At 28.0% G+C, this 15,531-nt stretch overlaps 1 protein-coding gene across 2 annotated transcripts in view; it reads right to left on the bottom strand.

Annotated features, from left to right (window-relative positions):
• LOC129962048 (homeobox protein caupolican-like) overlaps positions 1-15,531 on the bottom strand; it is an 82,659-nt gene that overhangs the window by 55,708 nt on the left and 11,420 nt on the right. For both annotated transcript variants that reach the window (XM_056075742.1, XM_056075743.1), the window contains exon 2: positions 8,046-8,264. In XM_056075742.1, the coding sequence (XP_055931717.1) occupies positions 8,046-8,264 (219 nt within the window). The remainder of the gene's footprint in view (positions 1-8,045; positions 8,265-15,531) is intronic.

Here is a 15,531-nt window from a genome sequence, read left to right as displayed (position 1 = left end):
CGTAATTATGAACTTGATTAAAAATCTGATTAACTTATTGAATTACTTAAAATACTTTCTCATAAGACCCAAATGAAATATGTTATCAGCAATATGCTCAGATTTATTATTATAGTTAACCTTACACTACAAAAATATTCACCTCAATAATCAACTACAATCTTTATATTATATCATTCTAAACAAAATAACATTTCGCAAATGAAAAAAATGGCAGACAGACTAAAACGGCATAAATCTTTTAAATGGTTTTAGTTATATTAAATTTCTCATCAGTTTCAACTTTTTCTGAACTTCGGTCATTCCCAACCGGAACAAAATAAAGATCTCTCTTGCTCTACGTAATTCTACATCTCTCTCCAATCAGCAAACTAATATGACATAAATCTTTTAAATGGTTTCATCTTTAATTTTTCTACATCTCAACCTTTGGTCAACCCCAACCGGAACAAATAAAGAAGTGCCCTGTTTCACCCTAATCCGAAATCTGTCCATAATTCTTGACCTGTGTTCGGACGAAGAGGGGGAGGGGTAGAGAAAACCCTGAGCGGAGTAGCCGCCAGTGGGGAGGGTATGTTCGGCAAGGGGTAGGCCGAGTGGGATCGTCGTACCTGCGGGAGATGACGATTTTTTATGGGAAGCCCTTAGCCGCAGTGATCCCCGTGCGGTCCATCACTTGTCTACCCCGGTGGCCGGACTACGAGACGATCGGAATGTAGGGGTGGAAAATTATCGTTTGCTGTCTTTTTAGGCGTTTCAACGCCTTCTGCTAGTGACAGTAGTTTCTAAATTTATCCTTCCGTTTTGTTTTTTTTTTTCGTTTTTTTATTTATCATTTTCTATCAAAAAATTTCCTTTTATCATTTTCCTGATTTTATCAACTGCAATACAGTTTCTCCATTACTGTGTAGTTAGAAATAAAGAAATTAGATTGGATATTTATTTGTAAACTATTAAAATAAAAGAACATCATAATTGTATAATAATTTCTATTTAATTTGTATTTCAATATTTAGTGGATGTTTGAACCCACATTCGTCTTGTTTATGGAAAGATATTTGTAAAAAAAAGAGTAAAATGTTCTTTTAATTTTATAGAATTGTGTTGAGTATTTTTATTAAATTAATAAATATTGAGATTATGATTAAAGAGTTTAGAAACACTGATGCAAATTTCTCAACCTCCCAATTTTTTTTCAATAAGAAAGGCTTAAAGTTTTCAATTAAATTTGATATAATCAAAATAAAAAGTTTTTAATTGTAACCCTATTTTGACTGGAAGAAATTTCCAGAAAGCAAGACTTTCCAGAAGCAAGAGATTTCCAGAGACTGCAAAACACTTTTCTATGTTTCTGAACGTACATATCTATATATTTAAATAAGCTGAAAAAAATGAAGTCGGAAAAGTTTTTATTCATTCATTATATTTGATATGTACATATTATTACCATTCAACTAATTATTTAGACTAATTAAAATTTGCTTAACAAGTGTGTCATCTTTTTCTTATTTCTGTAAGAATAACTGAGCCTTTAAAATTTTTAATTATAGAACAATCAGAATGTATTATTTTCTCTTTTCAGAATTAATTTTTATTGAAATTTGAAATCTGCTAAGAAAATAAAGAATTTAATACACAAAGTCGTTTATGCATTTTCCGTTTGTCAATTCTTATTTAGGTATTTTAAATTAAAATTGGTTTTGTTAGTTATTTGTGTCCTTAATGGATAATTTAAAGAAAATCCAAATTAGAATAGTTCTAGTTATTTCAAAATGCAGCTATATGATTTCACAGAAGTTTATAATGCGTGGTTTCAAATACCTTGGTAATTAAAAGGTCCGAATGGTTATACTTTGAAAAAATATTAACGTCTTTTCACATTTCGTATTGATTTATGCTTATATGCATTTTAGCTTTGGTCTAAATAGATGAAATTTCATTGGGAAGTTGTGAAATTAGTGCAAAATTATACTATCGCACTGAAGATCATCTCAAACTTATATATGTACTATTAAAAACATTATATCATTACATTAATATAATGAAATCATTTAGTGCAAGCTGGGAAAATCTATTTACCATATTTGGTTTAAAATAATGACTTTGATAAATGATTTGTTTTTAGAACATTTTATTTTTAAAACATAAGCCAAAATATTTCAATATTCTTCTTATTAACATAGAAATTATAATTCAATACATCAAATATTTATATAATACACAGTATTTTATTATATACCCATAATTTTCTTTATAAATCTTAATTATCTTGAATTTATAAGCATTTCTTTCTTTTCCAATTCTTAGGAAACTAAATATATTATGATAATATTTCAATAATAAATCATACAGTTTAATATTAATAATAATAATCCTTGTCACTTAATTTCCGACTGTAAAGGATCAATTTTTTTTCCATGTAAAATAATGGATTGTTATTTTTTTTCAGTTATTTGATCAAACTGCTGGCATAAATCGTGAGCAGTTTCACTTATTTTCATAACTGTCATTAAATAACTTATTAGAAATCTCACTGATTTTATCTCAAAATTGCATTTTTTAAAATGGTAAAACGGTATTTCAACGATTCAAAGGAAATTTTTATTTGAAAAAATATTCCGTACTTTATTATAATGCATGATTTGCATGATTTATACATTTTATGTTTCCAGCGTCATTTTCAGTTTCAAATCATCAATTTTTCCATAAGCATGCTCAACAAAACAACTTGTGTACATCCAAATGCCGCTGCCTTTTTCCCCCCTTATCAAAAAGAGCAGAAATGAAACGAAAGAAGAAAAAGTTAAAGTGAAAGAATCCGTTTTAAAATTTAAAATAAGGTTGAATTTCCTAGTTCTTTCAACAATAGTAACTTCTAAGCTAGGACTAGTATTTGGTGTTAACACAGATGCATAATTTTTCTGTCCTATTTCTTTAAGGTCGGGTATAAATACATACAAATAAAGGTTGAATTTTTCACGCGAAAGGTCCAAAAATATTTTCTTCTAAGCGAAAAAACTGTTCACATGCTTTTCTCAGGCTGATTCTAACGAAATCTTTCAAGTTTGCATGTTGTTTGCAGACCGAAGTGCATTACTATGCCATAACTTAGAATAACAAGTGACTTTTCCATGCATTACAAACGGAAATTTCTTTTCTCATGTAATCTTAGAAGAAGGTGTAAACTAAGACAGTTTCGCTTCAAAACTTTTTTTTAAAGTAAATGTAATTTTTTTAAAGAATTTGACCATTTCGAGCTTGAATTGTTTAGATCTTTTAGAAAGGAGGGCGGAAAGCACTTGTTTCTGTGAAAGAATTCTTTTTTATGTTTGCGTAAAATCGAAATTTTTTAAACTGTGGGTACCGACCCCAAATAGGGTCGATAACAATTTTTTTTCAACTCTGGAAACTTTAACAGTTAATGCTTTTTTTTAATTCAGAAAATCGTTTTGTTTTGCAATATTTTATTAAATTTTTGTTTATAAATATATCTAGTTAAATTCCTTGTTTATAATTCATTAGTGCAACATTTACAAATATTTGGTCTTCATTTTCATTGTTTATAGTATATAAAAGCTTCATTTTCATGTTTTGCTTTCCTATTTGCCGCTGCATTTTGCTTCACAATAGAGTTTATTTAATACTGATATCGGTGAATATTTTACATCCGATATCTGTATCTGTGGCATTCTGGCCATTAAAAATGAAAGATGCCTTGATAAAAAAAAAAAAAAAAAATAGACATTGAAAGATCGATTAACCATTAATAATTATATTTTTTAATTGTCATGGATTGATTAATTTAATAAATTGGGTTATTTCAGGTCATCAATCCTTGTTTTATTGTTTATTACATGAAATTGCACACATTCATATGTCAGGACTGTAATCCGTTACTATGATGCAATTTGAAATAACACATTATAAATTTAATTTAATTTATAAATAAAATAAGAAGAAAAGGTATAAATCGTGAATTTTTTTTTCAATTCCAATGAGAAAATAAAGGAAGCCACGTCTTCATGTGTGTGTCACAGGATTTTTATCAGCACAATTATATAGATAGGAGAGAAAGTAAAATGAAAAACCTCAATCCATTAATGGTAAACAAAATAAATTTATTTATATTCATTTATTTGAATAATTTTAATAAAATATTTAAAACCAAATTGGATGGGTAATTTTTTTTTCTTTCTACTGTTAAAGAATTTGATAGAATACAATGTGTTGTTTTCTGACCCAAAAATTAGTGCTTAATATCCCAAATGAAGGTGCTGCCCATAGTTTAAAAAGCTATGGTGTAATTAAAGCTGAGAAAAAAACCAAGTATAAAATTTAATCCGCTTCGCTATTGAGACTTTGAATTGCTTAGATGTTACAAAAGAATGAGAAAAATACTTGTTTATCTCTCCGTAATATTTTTAAGAGTAAAACAGTGCCCTTCGTGAAAAACTAAATGAGGTAATAAACTGTTGATTAGTTCAATTATGCTTAATTAATCGTCATTTATTACTCAAGGATGTGAGTAAAATATTTAATTGTACAGTTTTTTTTTTTTTTTGCGGCTGCCTATTCATCATGTAATATAATTACTTAGTATGCATTCAAAGAAAAGCGTTAAATTCTAATGAGGCTGGCCTTCAATTTTGCTGATAATTATATCTTGGTAGTTAGTTGGAGAATTATTTTATTTAAGACATTTTTAAACTTTCTTTTTTATATATATATATTTTTAACCTTGCAAAGTTTTAACAAAACCGATCAGTTTGAAAGTTCATGTTCTGCTAACGTTGATTTTTTAGGATAATTCTTTATTTTTGCATTTTAATTTATAATTATTTATCTTTATTCGGAGAGTTAGGTAATAAATATATAAACACGATACAGAATAACATTGTCAAAAATAGGCTCCAGTTTTTAATTTATATTTTATACGACTCAAGTGGTATTATGCAGTATATGGCATATTATGAAATTATTTAACATTATGCCCAAGATATATGTGAATATAAAATAATCTGTAATGGAGATTAAAATAGTAAATCATAGAATAGCGCTCCCTTCTTATTTGACAATATGTTCGAAATCGTAAACTACTTTAAAGAACTAAAAAAAAAATGTCAAAAAGAACTCAAGAGCCTTAGTAACTGATAAATGAAGCTGACAGTACGGAAAAAACTATTCAGAATGCTTTATACCTAATGAAATAGTTCTGAATATGACACTGATTTAAAATAAAATGAAAACTATGGAAGAAAATTTAGTTTGACACTAATAAGTGAGATTCTAAGTAATAACACACATTTTAATTGATGAATTTCAGGCGAAATTTATTTAATTTTTGTAAAATTACTTCTATTGTCAAAAGATGCATAAAATCACTTATTGCGGCGTTTACAAACAATGCGATCGCTTTTAGCTCTCTACAAATTGATAATTTAAATTATTACTGACTGAAAGAAAAAAATAATCTGGATGTACAAAAAAGGCATATATTTTTAATTTCTAGTCCATAAAGTATACAAAAATTGGTAAAATAAATAAATATTGCAATTACATGTAAAAAAAAATATTCTGGCCCTCAAGATTTTGATTAATATCTATATTTCATACCTCATTGAGATATTTTTGCGTCTACCTGTTTGTCTATCAATGGGCATGATAACTCAAAATCCCCGCAAGCCATAGACAGCAGTTAAGGCTATGGCTGCAAGCCATAGACAGATGAAATTTGTTAATTAATAAGTATAAAGTATTAATTTGGCATATAATCTTAACTTCAAAATTGCAGTTCTGTGTCAGAACTTTGTCAAAATTCACATATGGGAAGTCGATCTCTTTTTCTAAATCCGTATGAATATGATATTTCAAAACTTAAACGAATCGAAATTCTATATTATATTCTTCAAATTTCAAAAAATACCAAATTTTATCCATTTGGATAAAATTCGACATATATATTTTTTATCACCTAAATTATAATTATATATCTATTTATGCCCAAATCCATTAACAAAGTGCCTGTATTGATATATATATTCATGCCTAGATGAATAATGTAACGCTGACAAAAATGCAGGAGTTAGGAATTCTGATCGAAAGTCAGAAGTTTTTATCTAAGTCAAATTTCAGTCAAAGAAAAAATCTGAAATATATATTCGAATCCAAGATAAATATAAAACTCTCCATAGTGTTATCAAAACAAGAAAATCAGAAGACCATTTTCTCGACGATTTCATTTCAAACACATTTCTCTAATAAATCTCTTGAGCTTTAAAACTTTTTGACATCTTTCCGCTAGACGACTTTCAAATAATGTCTTTGTATTGTTTAAAAAAATTCTAGCTGAGCTTACTAATAAGGTGTTCAATTAAATATTATTAACCTAGTGTATTACAATGATGGCCATGTTGATCTCGAAATACATTCCAATGCTGTTATAATACCATTTCAATTTTCGGTTGTAAAATTAGACAGTGTTCCGAATTTCTTGAATAATTTTCCTAAAGTTTACATTAAAGTACGAGAAAATTGTGTTTAATTTATTTGAAAATCTTAATGATTTTCTAACAAAATATTGATATACTAATCAAATCGTTAAAAAAAATTTTAAAAACTGAGTATTATATTTTAATATAACTCGGGGAATAATTTCTTTTGTATTAAAATAATGACAAATTACAATAAAAAATGTTTTTTACTTCAGGCATATCTGTTCATTCTTCTTAGTAATAAAAAATATTTAATGCGATTTTTCTAGAACTTTTCACTTGAAAATCTTTCATGTAAAGTACATATCCCTTTTAGATCCAAATGTAAGGAAATAATTTCCGTAATTTTTCATTTATTTTGCCTGTTCGTTAGCGTCCATAATGACAAGTATTGGTCAAGACTCCAGTTAATGACATTTTTAGATTTTTCAGTACTTGCAAATAAAAAACAGGTCAGATGCTTATTATAGCTCTATTCTAGACCATACCTTTTTCCAATCTCGATCCTTTTAAGGATTGAATAAATTTTTGCCTTCCAATTTCTGTTGCAAAAATCTGGCAGTAGAGTAAAAATTTGAAAAAAAATGTTAGCGTCCATTAATGTTAATTAAAAGAAATTTTAACTAAAAAGTGATTCTTTAGAATATTTTACTATGATCTAATTAAATCAAGTTTTTTAAAAACTGTTTTCATTTGTAAATTTTGAGAAACGAAATTTGAAAAAGAATATGAAAGTGTTTTTTTTTAAAGTTATATAAACCTTATAAGTTTATTATTTTATATATACCTGTTCTATATTCAAAATATTGTATTGCAAGTTAAATTTTAAATTAGCAAAAAATTATATATCGCAGAATTTTTTTTATGAATAGTTAAACCTTTTTTTTCTTGTTTTATTTCTCTACTCACTCCCCGCAAAAAAAATCGAAAATAAACTTGTAAAAGAAAAAAATATTAAGAACTCCGCTCTCTAATCAAATGCTAACCTTCGTTTTGATCATTCCATAAAATTCAGCACTTCATAATTAACCATATTCATTAACAAACGTCACTCAATCGAAACAATTAAAATCAAATCCCTGAAACTCGTTAAAATCAAATCAAGTAAATAAATTAAACCATTAAAATCAAATCAAATCAAATATATCATTCAAAACCATTAAAATCAAATCAAATATATCATTCAAAACCATTAAAATTAAATCAAACATATCACCCAAAACCATTAAAATCGAATCAATAAGAAGTTAAATCAAATCGGTTTTTCTTTTAAGCACTGAATCACCATTTCTGAATCACCAAGTCACAGTTTTAATTTCCGAGTTAAAACCAAAAATATATTCATAACTACCTAATTCAATAACAATCTTCAGTCGTCAACCATTAAAAATCAAATCAAATAAATCAACCAAAATCATTAAAATCAAATAAAATCTATCAATCAATTAATTAAATAAAATCGTTTTTCTTTTAATTAATAAATCCCCATTCCTGTTTCCCATGCCTCAGTTTCGATTTCCGAGCAAAAACCAAATAAAAATATATATAGCTCACCAGCGATGGATAGAAGGCCGATGAATCCACCCCTGTGAAGTTTGGGTAAGCCTGATGCTCATAGAGCCTGGGATGATATGTGGTAAGTAGCCTGGAATCGTAGGTGGCCGGCAGGGAGCAAACCGTGGAGGAGTCCACCCCTGAGGACGGGCGCCCGCTGGAGTCGCCCCCGCAACACGGGGAGGAGACGGAGCTCGTGCTGGTGCTCCCCACCATCAGCTGCGAACAAGAAATGATACAATTAGTATGCATAGAAACGATTATTTTGTTAAATTGTAGCCATTTGCTAGCTTCCGGTGCTTCAAAGAGATTGAGAAAGGAATCGCCAAATAATCACAATTGGTATTCAAAAATTACACTTGAAATGTGATTTTGGCTAGAAATCACTATAAATGTGATTTTGGCGAATTTTTATAAATTGTAAGATTGAAGTAGGGATTCTGGTTATTCACTGGAATGGAAAAAGCTAAAAGAACATATGAATTTCAGGTTGTCTCCCTTGAGTTATAGCTTAACTAGTTAACTGTTTTTGACGAGTATACTCGTCACGGAAAAATGCAACATTTTGCGTTAATAAAGTTTATTTAATGATTATTATTATAGTTATATAATAATTGTTTTATTATTATATTTATAATTAATTATTCATTATATTTTTATTATATTTATGTAATATATATATTATGACAATATAGATAAACATTTCTGTAGAAAGGCTTAGATTCGGAATAGACCTTTGCATCAGTACTATTCAATAAGTAACTTGACATCACTTTACAGATTAAAGGTTCATTTCTGCGAATTGTACTTGTGTAATGTGTGAAGTTTATTGTTTGGTTATTTATACTTTCATATCTAATTTCAAAAAACTGGAGTAACAGAATTTGAAATATAAAGCTTTGAGGAAATATCTATGTCCCAAAATTTGTGTTTGGGATTTCTTTCTCAACTATATCAGTGCCTACATTCACATTTAACTATCTGGTCTATTTGGTATAAAGGTACAGTTCGAGTTCTGATTATATTGTTAAAAAGAATACAAATGTCGCATTGAAAGATTAAGAACGTGAGAATTAACTTAATTCTAAGAGATACAATTATTTATTTCGAAAGAATAAATCTTCAAAAACAAGATTTCGTTTCTGAATTTCAAGCTACTTCAAGGATTCTTTGCAATACTATGATCATTGTTTTATAAAATGCTCATAGAATGATATGGGAGTAAAGAAATTCTCGCCACTAAGTTGCTGAAAAAACACAATCATATTTGCAACAGATTTCTATAAAAAAAAAAGTGTTATGTTTCGATACCACATCCACATGAGGACATTTTACTGTCAATAACAAATTTAACGGAAGTCAGATCCATATTCTTAATCATAAAAAAATGGCAACCAACTACAGCTAAAAAATATTTTTAGTTAAGAACACTAAGTTACGTCATCGACATTTGAAATTTATTTTCTTAAAAGTTTCTGTTATAAAATATTTACTAGAATTAATTTACGTTTGATAAAATTAAAATTAGACGTAAACTTCAAAAAGATACTAAATTTAATTTCTCATCTCGTTACTTTATTTGTAATTTATTTGTATTGCAGTTTGCAATTCCTATATAAATGAAAACCAAGCTTTCAGATTAATTTCAAATAATTAAGTTTTGTTCCATTTCATAAAAATCTGCATACTTGAAAAAATAGTGCGAACTCTCAGCGGTATTCAGTGTTCAACCAGGAATTAGCACTAACCAGATATATAATTCCCAGAGAAAGGACATAGCCGAAATGAGAAATTTTTTAAACAATTGACTTAAAATACTAAGAAGTTATCTGCATAAAGGTAAAAAAAAATCAGTTTATTCAAATTCAAAGCAGTTTTCATTATTAAAAAAAATGAATTATAGGCTTATAAAAAGAGGAAGGAAGAAAGGAAAAACAGAACAAAAATTCCTATATAATAACTTCGATATCCTAAATTAGATGGTTTAGATTAAATTTTAAATTGCATCCAAATTTTATACGGATTTTATCGAAATCAAAATGATTTTAATAAATAATTACTGAATGTAAATATTATTAAATAATAAAATTATAAATAAAAATGTTAAAATGTCAGGCATTTCGGATAGAATCTGGTTCTTCTAGTAATCTTTTAAAAATGTTTTCAAAGTGGGTTTGATTAATTTAAACGATGAAGAAAAATAAAACTGTATAATTTTATATGAAAAAATGTTTTTTTAAATTTCCATTCAACTGACCGGAACGATACTACAAAATCCCACAGTATATTCTAATTTTTATTTAAATACTTTATTTTTTACGGTTTTATTCTAAAGCGAAAATTAAATCATTATTTTTTTTAAAAAGTAAACATTTTCTCCAAGGAAGTCGGAAGAGTTTTTTTGGTGAAGAGGAATTTTGTTATAAAACATTGTTTAAGAATTTCCATAAGAATTTTGTAATAAAACATTGTTATATGTAAAAGGATAAAGGTTTATTATTATTATTATTTCTTGTCTTACTTTTTGCGCTAGTTTCAAATATCTGATAACTCTAAAATTCGCAAAACATCAAAAAAAAAAAATTGTTTCAGTTATTTAAATCAAATGTATATAATATTCAGTAATCAAATACTAGTAATGACATTTTCACTTTATTGTAAAAGAGAATAAAGCGAAAATGTCATTATTGATTTCTACCAAATAATTATTGATACATTAAAAATAAACTCTTGAAAAATGTAATACATCATTCATTTAATCCACTCATTAGCCGATTTCAATTTGTTAAGAATTTGCTAAAGTCAAAACAATACTTAAATTAGAAAATTAATTAAAAATTGTTTGTTCTGACCGTCATCAACATCAATTTTATTGGCAAACTGAAATGGAAAAAAATAAAAACAAAAAGAATACGAAGAAATAAATCAAAGGAAAGCAAAATATGGAACGTTTCCAAGCTTGGAACTCCGTCGGTAAAAGAGAAAAGCAAGTCTTCGCTTGCAACATCTTGTCAACAAGATGTCCGACAGAACTATTTTTGCGTTTTGTTCACAGAACTCCTTAGCTTTTCGCAATATTTCGAATATATTTGAAAGATGAGATATTTCATGGAAGTGTTAGCGAACGCAGAAGTGAATTCTGAGGACAGAGAAAAGTGGAGAATTTATTTGTCTGAATTTCTAGGAACATAGTGCACTCACGGATAATATTTCTCTTTTATATAATGTTTTTAGTAACTGGATTTGAATTTTTTTCATTATTTAATTGTGAAAATACAAAAAATATTTTTTTCAATCATTTTTGCTGAAAATGATCTTCCTAAAAATGGTGAAAATTTGTTTAATATATTATCATTACTATTTTGCAACGTAAATATTTTTCCAATTATTTTTGTTGAAAATGATCTTCCGAGAAGTGGTGAAAATTTTCTTAATGTATTTAGATTATTATTATTGTTATTATTTTGCAACTTAAATATTTTTCCAATTATTTTTGCTTAAAATTATGTTTAGAAAATGATGGAAATTTGCTTAATGTATTGAAATTGTTATTATTAGTAGTATTTTGCTAGAAAATCAACATTTACATAACATAAAGACAGCGAGTTATTATCCTTTAGAAGGCAAATGAAGAATAATATTATAAATTGATAGAAATTTAATTCCTGTGAAACTATTAATGTAGACAAAAATGTTTTAGAGATTTTAAGGGACAAGTAAGATGTGTTGCAAAAGACGAAAAAGTAAATCTGGAATAATACTTTATATTCAACATTTAAAAAAAAGTTCATAAATTTTTGTTTGAAATTTAGTTGAAGTTGTCTTTATTACATTTATTATCGTGAGTAAGTTAATTTAAATTAATTATTTGCATCGATAGCGTTCATTTTACTTCATTAAAAATTGTATAAAAATCTTAATTTGTTATTTCAGTCTGTTTTGAACCGAAATAAAAAGAAATATACCTTTTAAGAAAATACTAATTTTCCAGTCAAGTATTGTTTCAATAGCGACCTTTGTTGCTGAATAAGAAAATTTGAGTTCAATTTTAGGATTTTCAAAATGAAGATATAAATCAAACTCTAACATTAAATTCCAGATAAAAATGACAATTTCTTAAAAGCGATCAAGGAATGAAAAAGTATTATACTTATTCAGAAATTTTTTCCTTAGTTGTAATGTGGTATTCTCATTTGTATTATTTGTATATAAAAAAAAATTTTTTTAACTTTAACTTTTAGAAGAATTTACACATGTAGATATCATTTTTCATCTTAAAAGAAACATTTGCATTAGAATATCTTCATTAATAGCAAATTCTACAGGTTTCAATAGTTGGATTGCGAAATAGAATATTGTGGCAGAGACGTAAATGGAGATTCAACAATGCTTATGAAAGTGTAATTTACTGTCAAACTGATACTACAAGTAATGATGTCACAGACAATAAAGAGCAGATACAGAGTGAAGAATTAACGGGGCTCAGTGCCCCCTTTTTTTGCATATAAGTGCATAATTTTCAATTAATTTACCCTTTTCATTTTTATAGAAATAAAGACCAATTCAAATTTTCCTTTTAACCTTTAGCACTTTTTATCTTATCTCACAAACAAATTAATTTTTTCAACCATGTCATTTGCTTTTTTGATAAAATGTTTGACGCAATAAAATATCAAACTCCCACGTAATCTGTCAAAGTGAGAAATTTAAATAACAACATGATAAACAGTTATCTGTTAGTCTCGCATATCAATTCGTTATTAGGTTACTTGTATTACTTGTATTCTCACCACAATATTTTTTTTTTCAATTTGTTTTAAAATTGCTATAGTTTTCTTTTAACACATGGAGCCATGCTTCTTTTTTTTTACATGTGTTTTGATATAAACTTCATTACTATAATATGGGATGGATTCATTGTGCATTCGGGAGAAAAAGATGCCGTTAAACCATATTGGATACAAAATACAAAGATTTTTTTTTTTTTTTTTAGAATGATGATTTTTAAAACATAGAAACGCAAGAGACCCAACATCTAGCTTCAATTAACATGACACTTTTTAACAAGGTCGCTGAAATAAACATTTTTTCCACTTTGATCACGTTTTTATGAAAACAAAATGGTCTGAAAAATATGTTGAAACTTTCCTGTTTATCATTTCTTAAATTTTTGCATGTGTCTATGATTTAAAAAAAAATGAATGTGTTCTCTTAATATTTATTTAAGTTGCGTTGAATCTTCCATTTCAGTCATCTTTCATTTTCTGCAAGTTATTTAGAAACGGCAAGTTAATTAATTAAAGCATATGTAATGAAAGAACTGACAATAGATTTCTTTCAAATAAATTTATGCAAATATAATATATGATTTAATATTAACATACCTCTTCCGTTTAAATTTACTTTCCCAATTTGCGGTTTTCTTCCAAATTTAGCAGAAGAAAAAACTTGTGCCAATTTAATAAATTTGGATAAGACAATTTTCACACCTTTATTGATTTATTTTGCAGACACACACACGATAAACAAAGAGCGATTCCAAAAATAAAGTTGGTCTGCCACCATATTTTACGATTTGAAATCCCAAATTAAGTCGCCATTTTTAATTTTGATCACTTGTTTATCTGGCAATTTTATTTACTGGTATGAAGAAATTTTGCGATTTACTTATATAAACAATAAGGAAGTGAAAATAAGAGAAATAAGGAAAACTGATGCAAATAATCATTACTACTCGCTACATAGAAAATACAAATTGCAAAGAAGCAGTCACAATTTTTCAGCAGTCTTTTCTGATTTGGCAGTTGTTGCCATTTCTGATATGGCATTATTCGGCCTTAATAAGTTTATTTGACTTAAATTATTAATGCCCTTATTCAATATAAAATTGATTAGATTAATTTCGCATTTTTCTTGCCTTTCCAAATAAGAAATCACTAAATTCCTTTTTTTTTTTTTTGAAAAACAAGTTGCTTGTGTTGGGTAAAAAAAAAAAAAAAAAAAATGCTAAATCAGATAAATACAATTATTAAAAGAAATACGTTCAAGAGAATATTCGCGATAAATATTATATTAACATATTTTTAAAAAAATATGAAAATTATCATTAAAAAAAACCGAATTAACGATTCAAGCTGTAAAAATGCACGACTAGCATCACAGAAATGAAAGGTATCATATATTTGCACAGCAGAACTGGGGCGAAGCTGTTCATTTGCTATAATCCTGACAACCACCAAATAAATAAAGTAATGAATGAGAATAAATTAAGGCTTCACCACCTCATCTCCCGAGAAATCGACTAAATTTATTCACAGTAGCGGAATCTCTCTAAATTTATAGACGAAATGCACTAACTAACTGCCTCATAAAGACACTGCATTCATTTCGTTGCTGGGCAGGTGGCAAATGAACTTGTTCTACACCCAGCTCTCCGGCAGCGTGGAAGCCCAGCCCGGATGCTGTCCCTCCTGCGGCTCACCCCGTGACTTGTGTGTTTTTGGGAATCGATTTCTTCTCCGGGCCCCCGTCGGGCCCCGACAAGTGACTGTGTGTTGATTCCCAGAACCCTGCGGTCAACCAGACGGGCCCCAACCCCAAAACTAACATGCGCAGATACGAAGTGTACACTTATATGTGTCTATGGGAAAATATATTTGCATTGCACAAGATCTTATATTTATTGGCCGTGTACGAACTAACCGGTTTTTTTTCCCGTCTGTTTTTCTGTGAGGGGAGAGGTTAATAATGATTGAAACTGCGGGAAAGTGCTTGTTTGACAGCGATTTCAGTTCCTAGAGTCGGTAGTTTCCTCAGCATGGGCATAACCGGCTGAGTAATGAGATGGTGTACACAATCTTTAGCGCGTTCTGGGGTGGGAATGGGATGAATAACATTAAGATACTAGTGATAATGTTTTGTTTCAGAGTAAAGCCAATGTTGGGACATATAACGAAGACAAATTATGTCTGAATCATTGCTATTTCAAGAAACGAAAAAAAGATTTTCTAGTATGGTGGACAGTATATCAATTTGTGACAGCAATGATTAAGGCTATTTACCGTGGGCTAATAACAAAAGGGAGAGTGAAAACAATTAAGATCTTATTGAAAAAGAACCCTTTTTAAGAAATATGATTAACATAAAAATTAATGTTGGTAAATTCTTCTTGGTGAATCGCATGCTTTATTGTGACAGAAGCTATTGACAAAAGAAAAATATTTTATTGAAAAAACTTCATTTTAAGAAGCATAATAGGATTAAAAAATTATTTACAAAAATGGTGAATTGTAAAGCAAATTGTGATAGCGATATTATTGTAACTATAGCTGGAAATTAATAGCAAGGGGGTGAGTATAGTTAAAAAATGTGAATAATGAAACGGTCTTAAGGAAAAAGAACTAGGAAAAATGAAAAAAACTTCAGCTCGAGAATAAAGTTTTCTTGGCCCGACTGGTAGCCTGTTTATATATGATTGAAATATTTA

This window comes from Argiope bruennichi, chromosome 2, assembly GCF_947563725.1.
Source record: "Argiope bruennichi chromosome 2, qqArgBrue1.1, whole genome shotgun sequence".
NCBI lineage: Eukaryota > Metazoa > Arthropoda > Arachnida > Araneae > Araneidae > Argiope > Argiope bruennichi.
The sequence above is the reverse complement of the archived record's forward strand: the minus strand, read 5'-3'. Positions and strand labels throughout refer to the sequence as shown.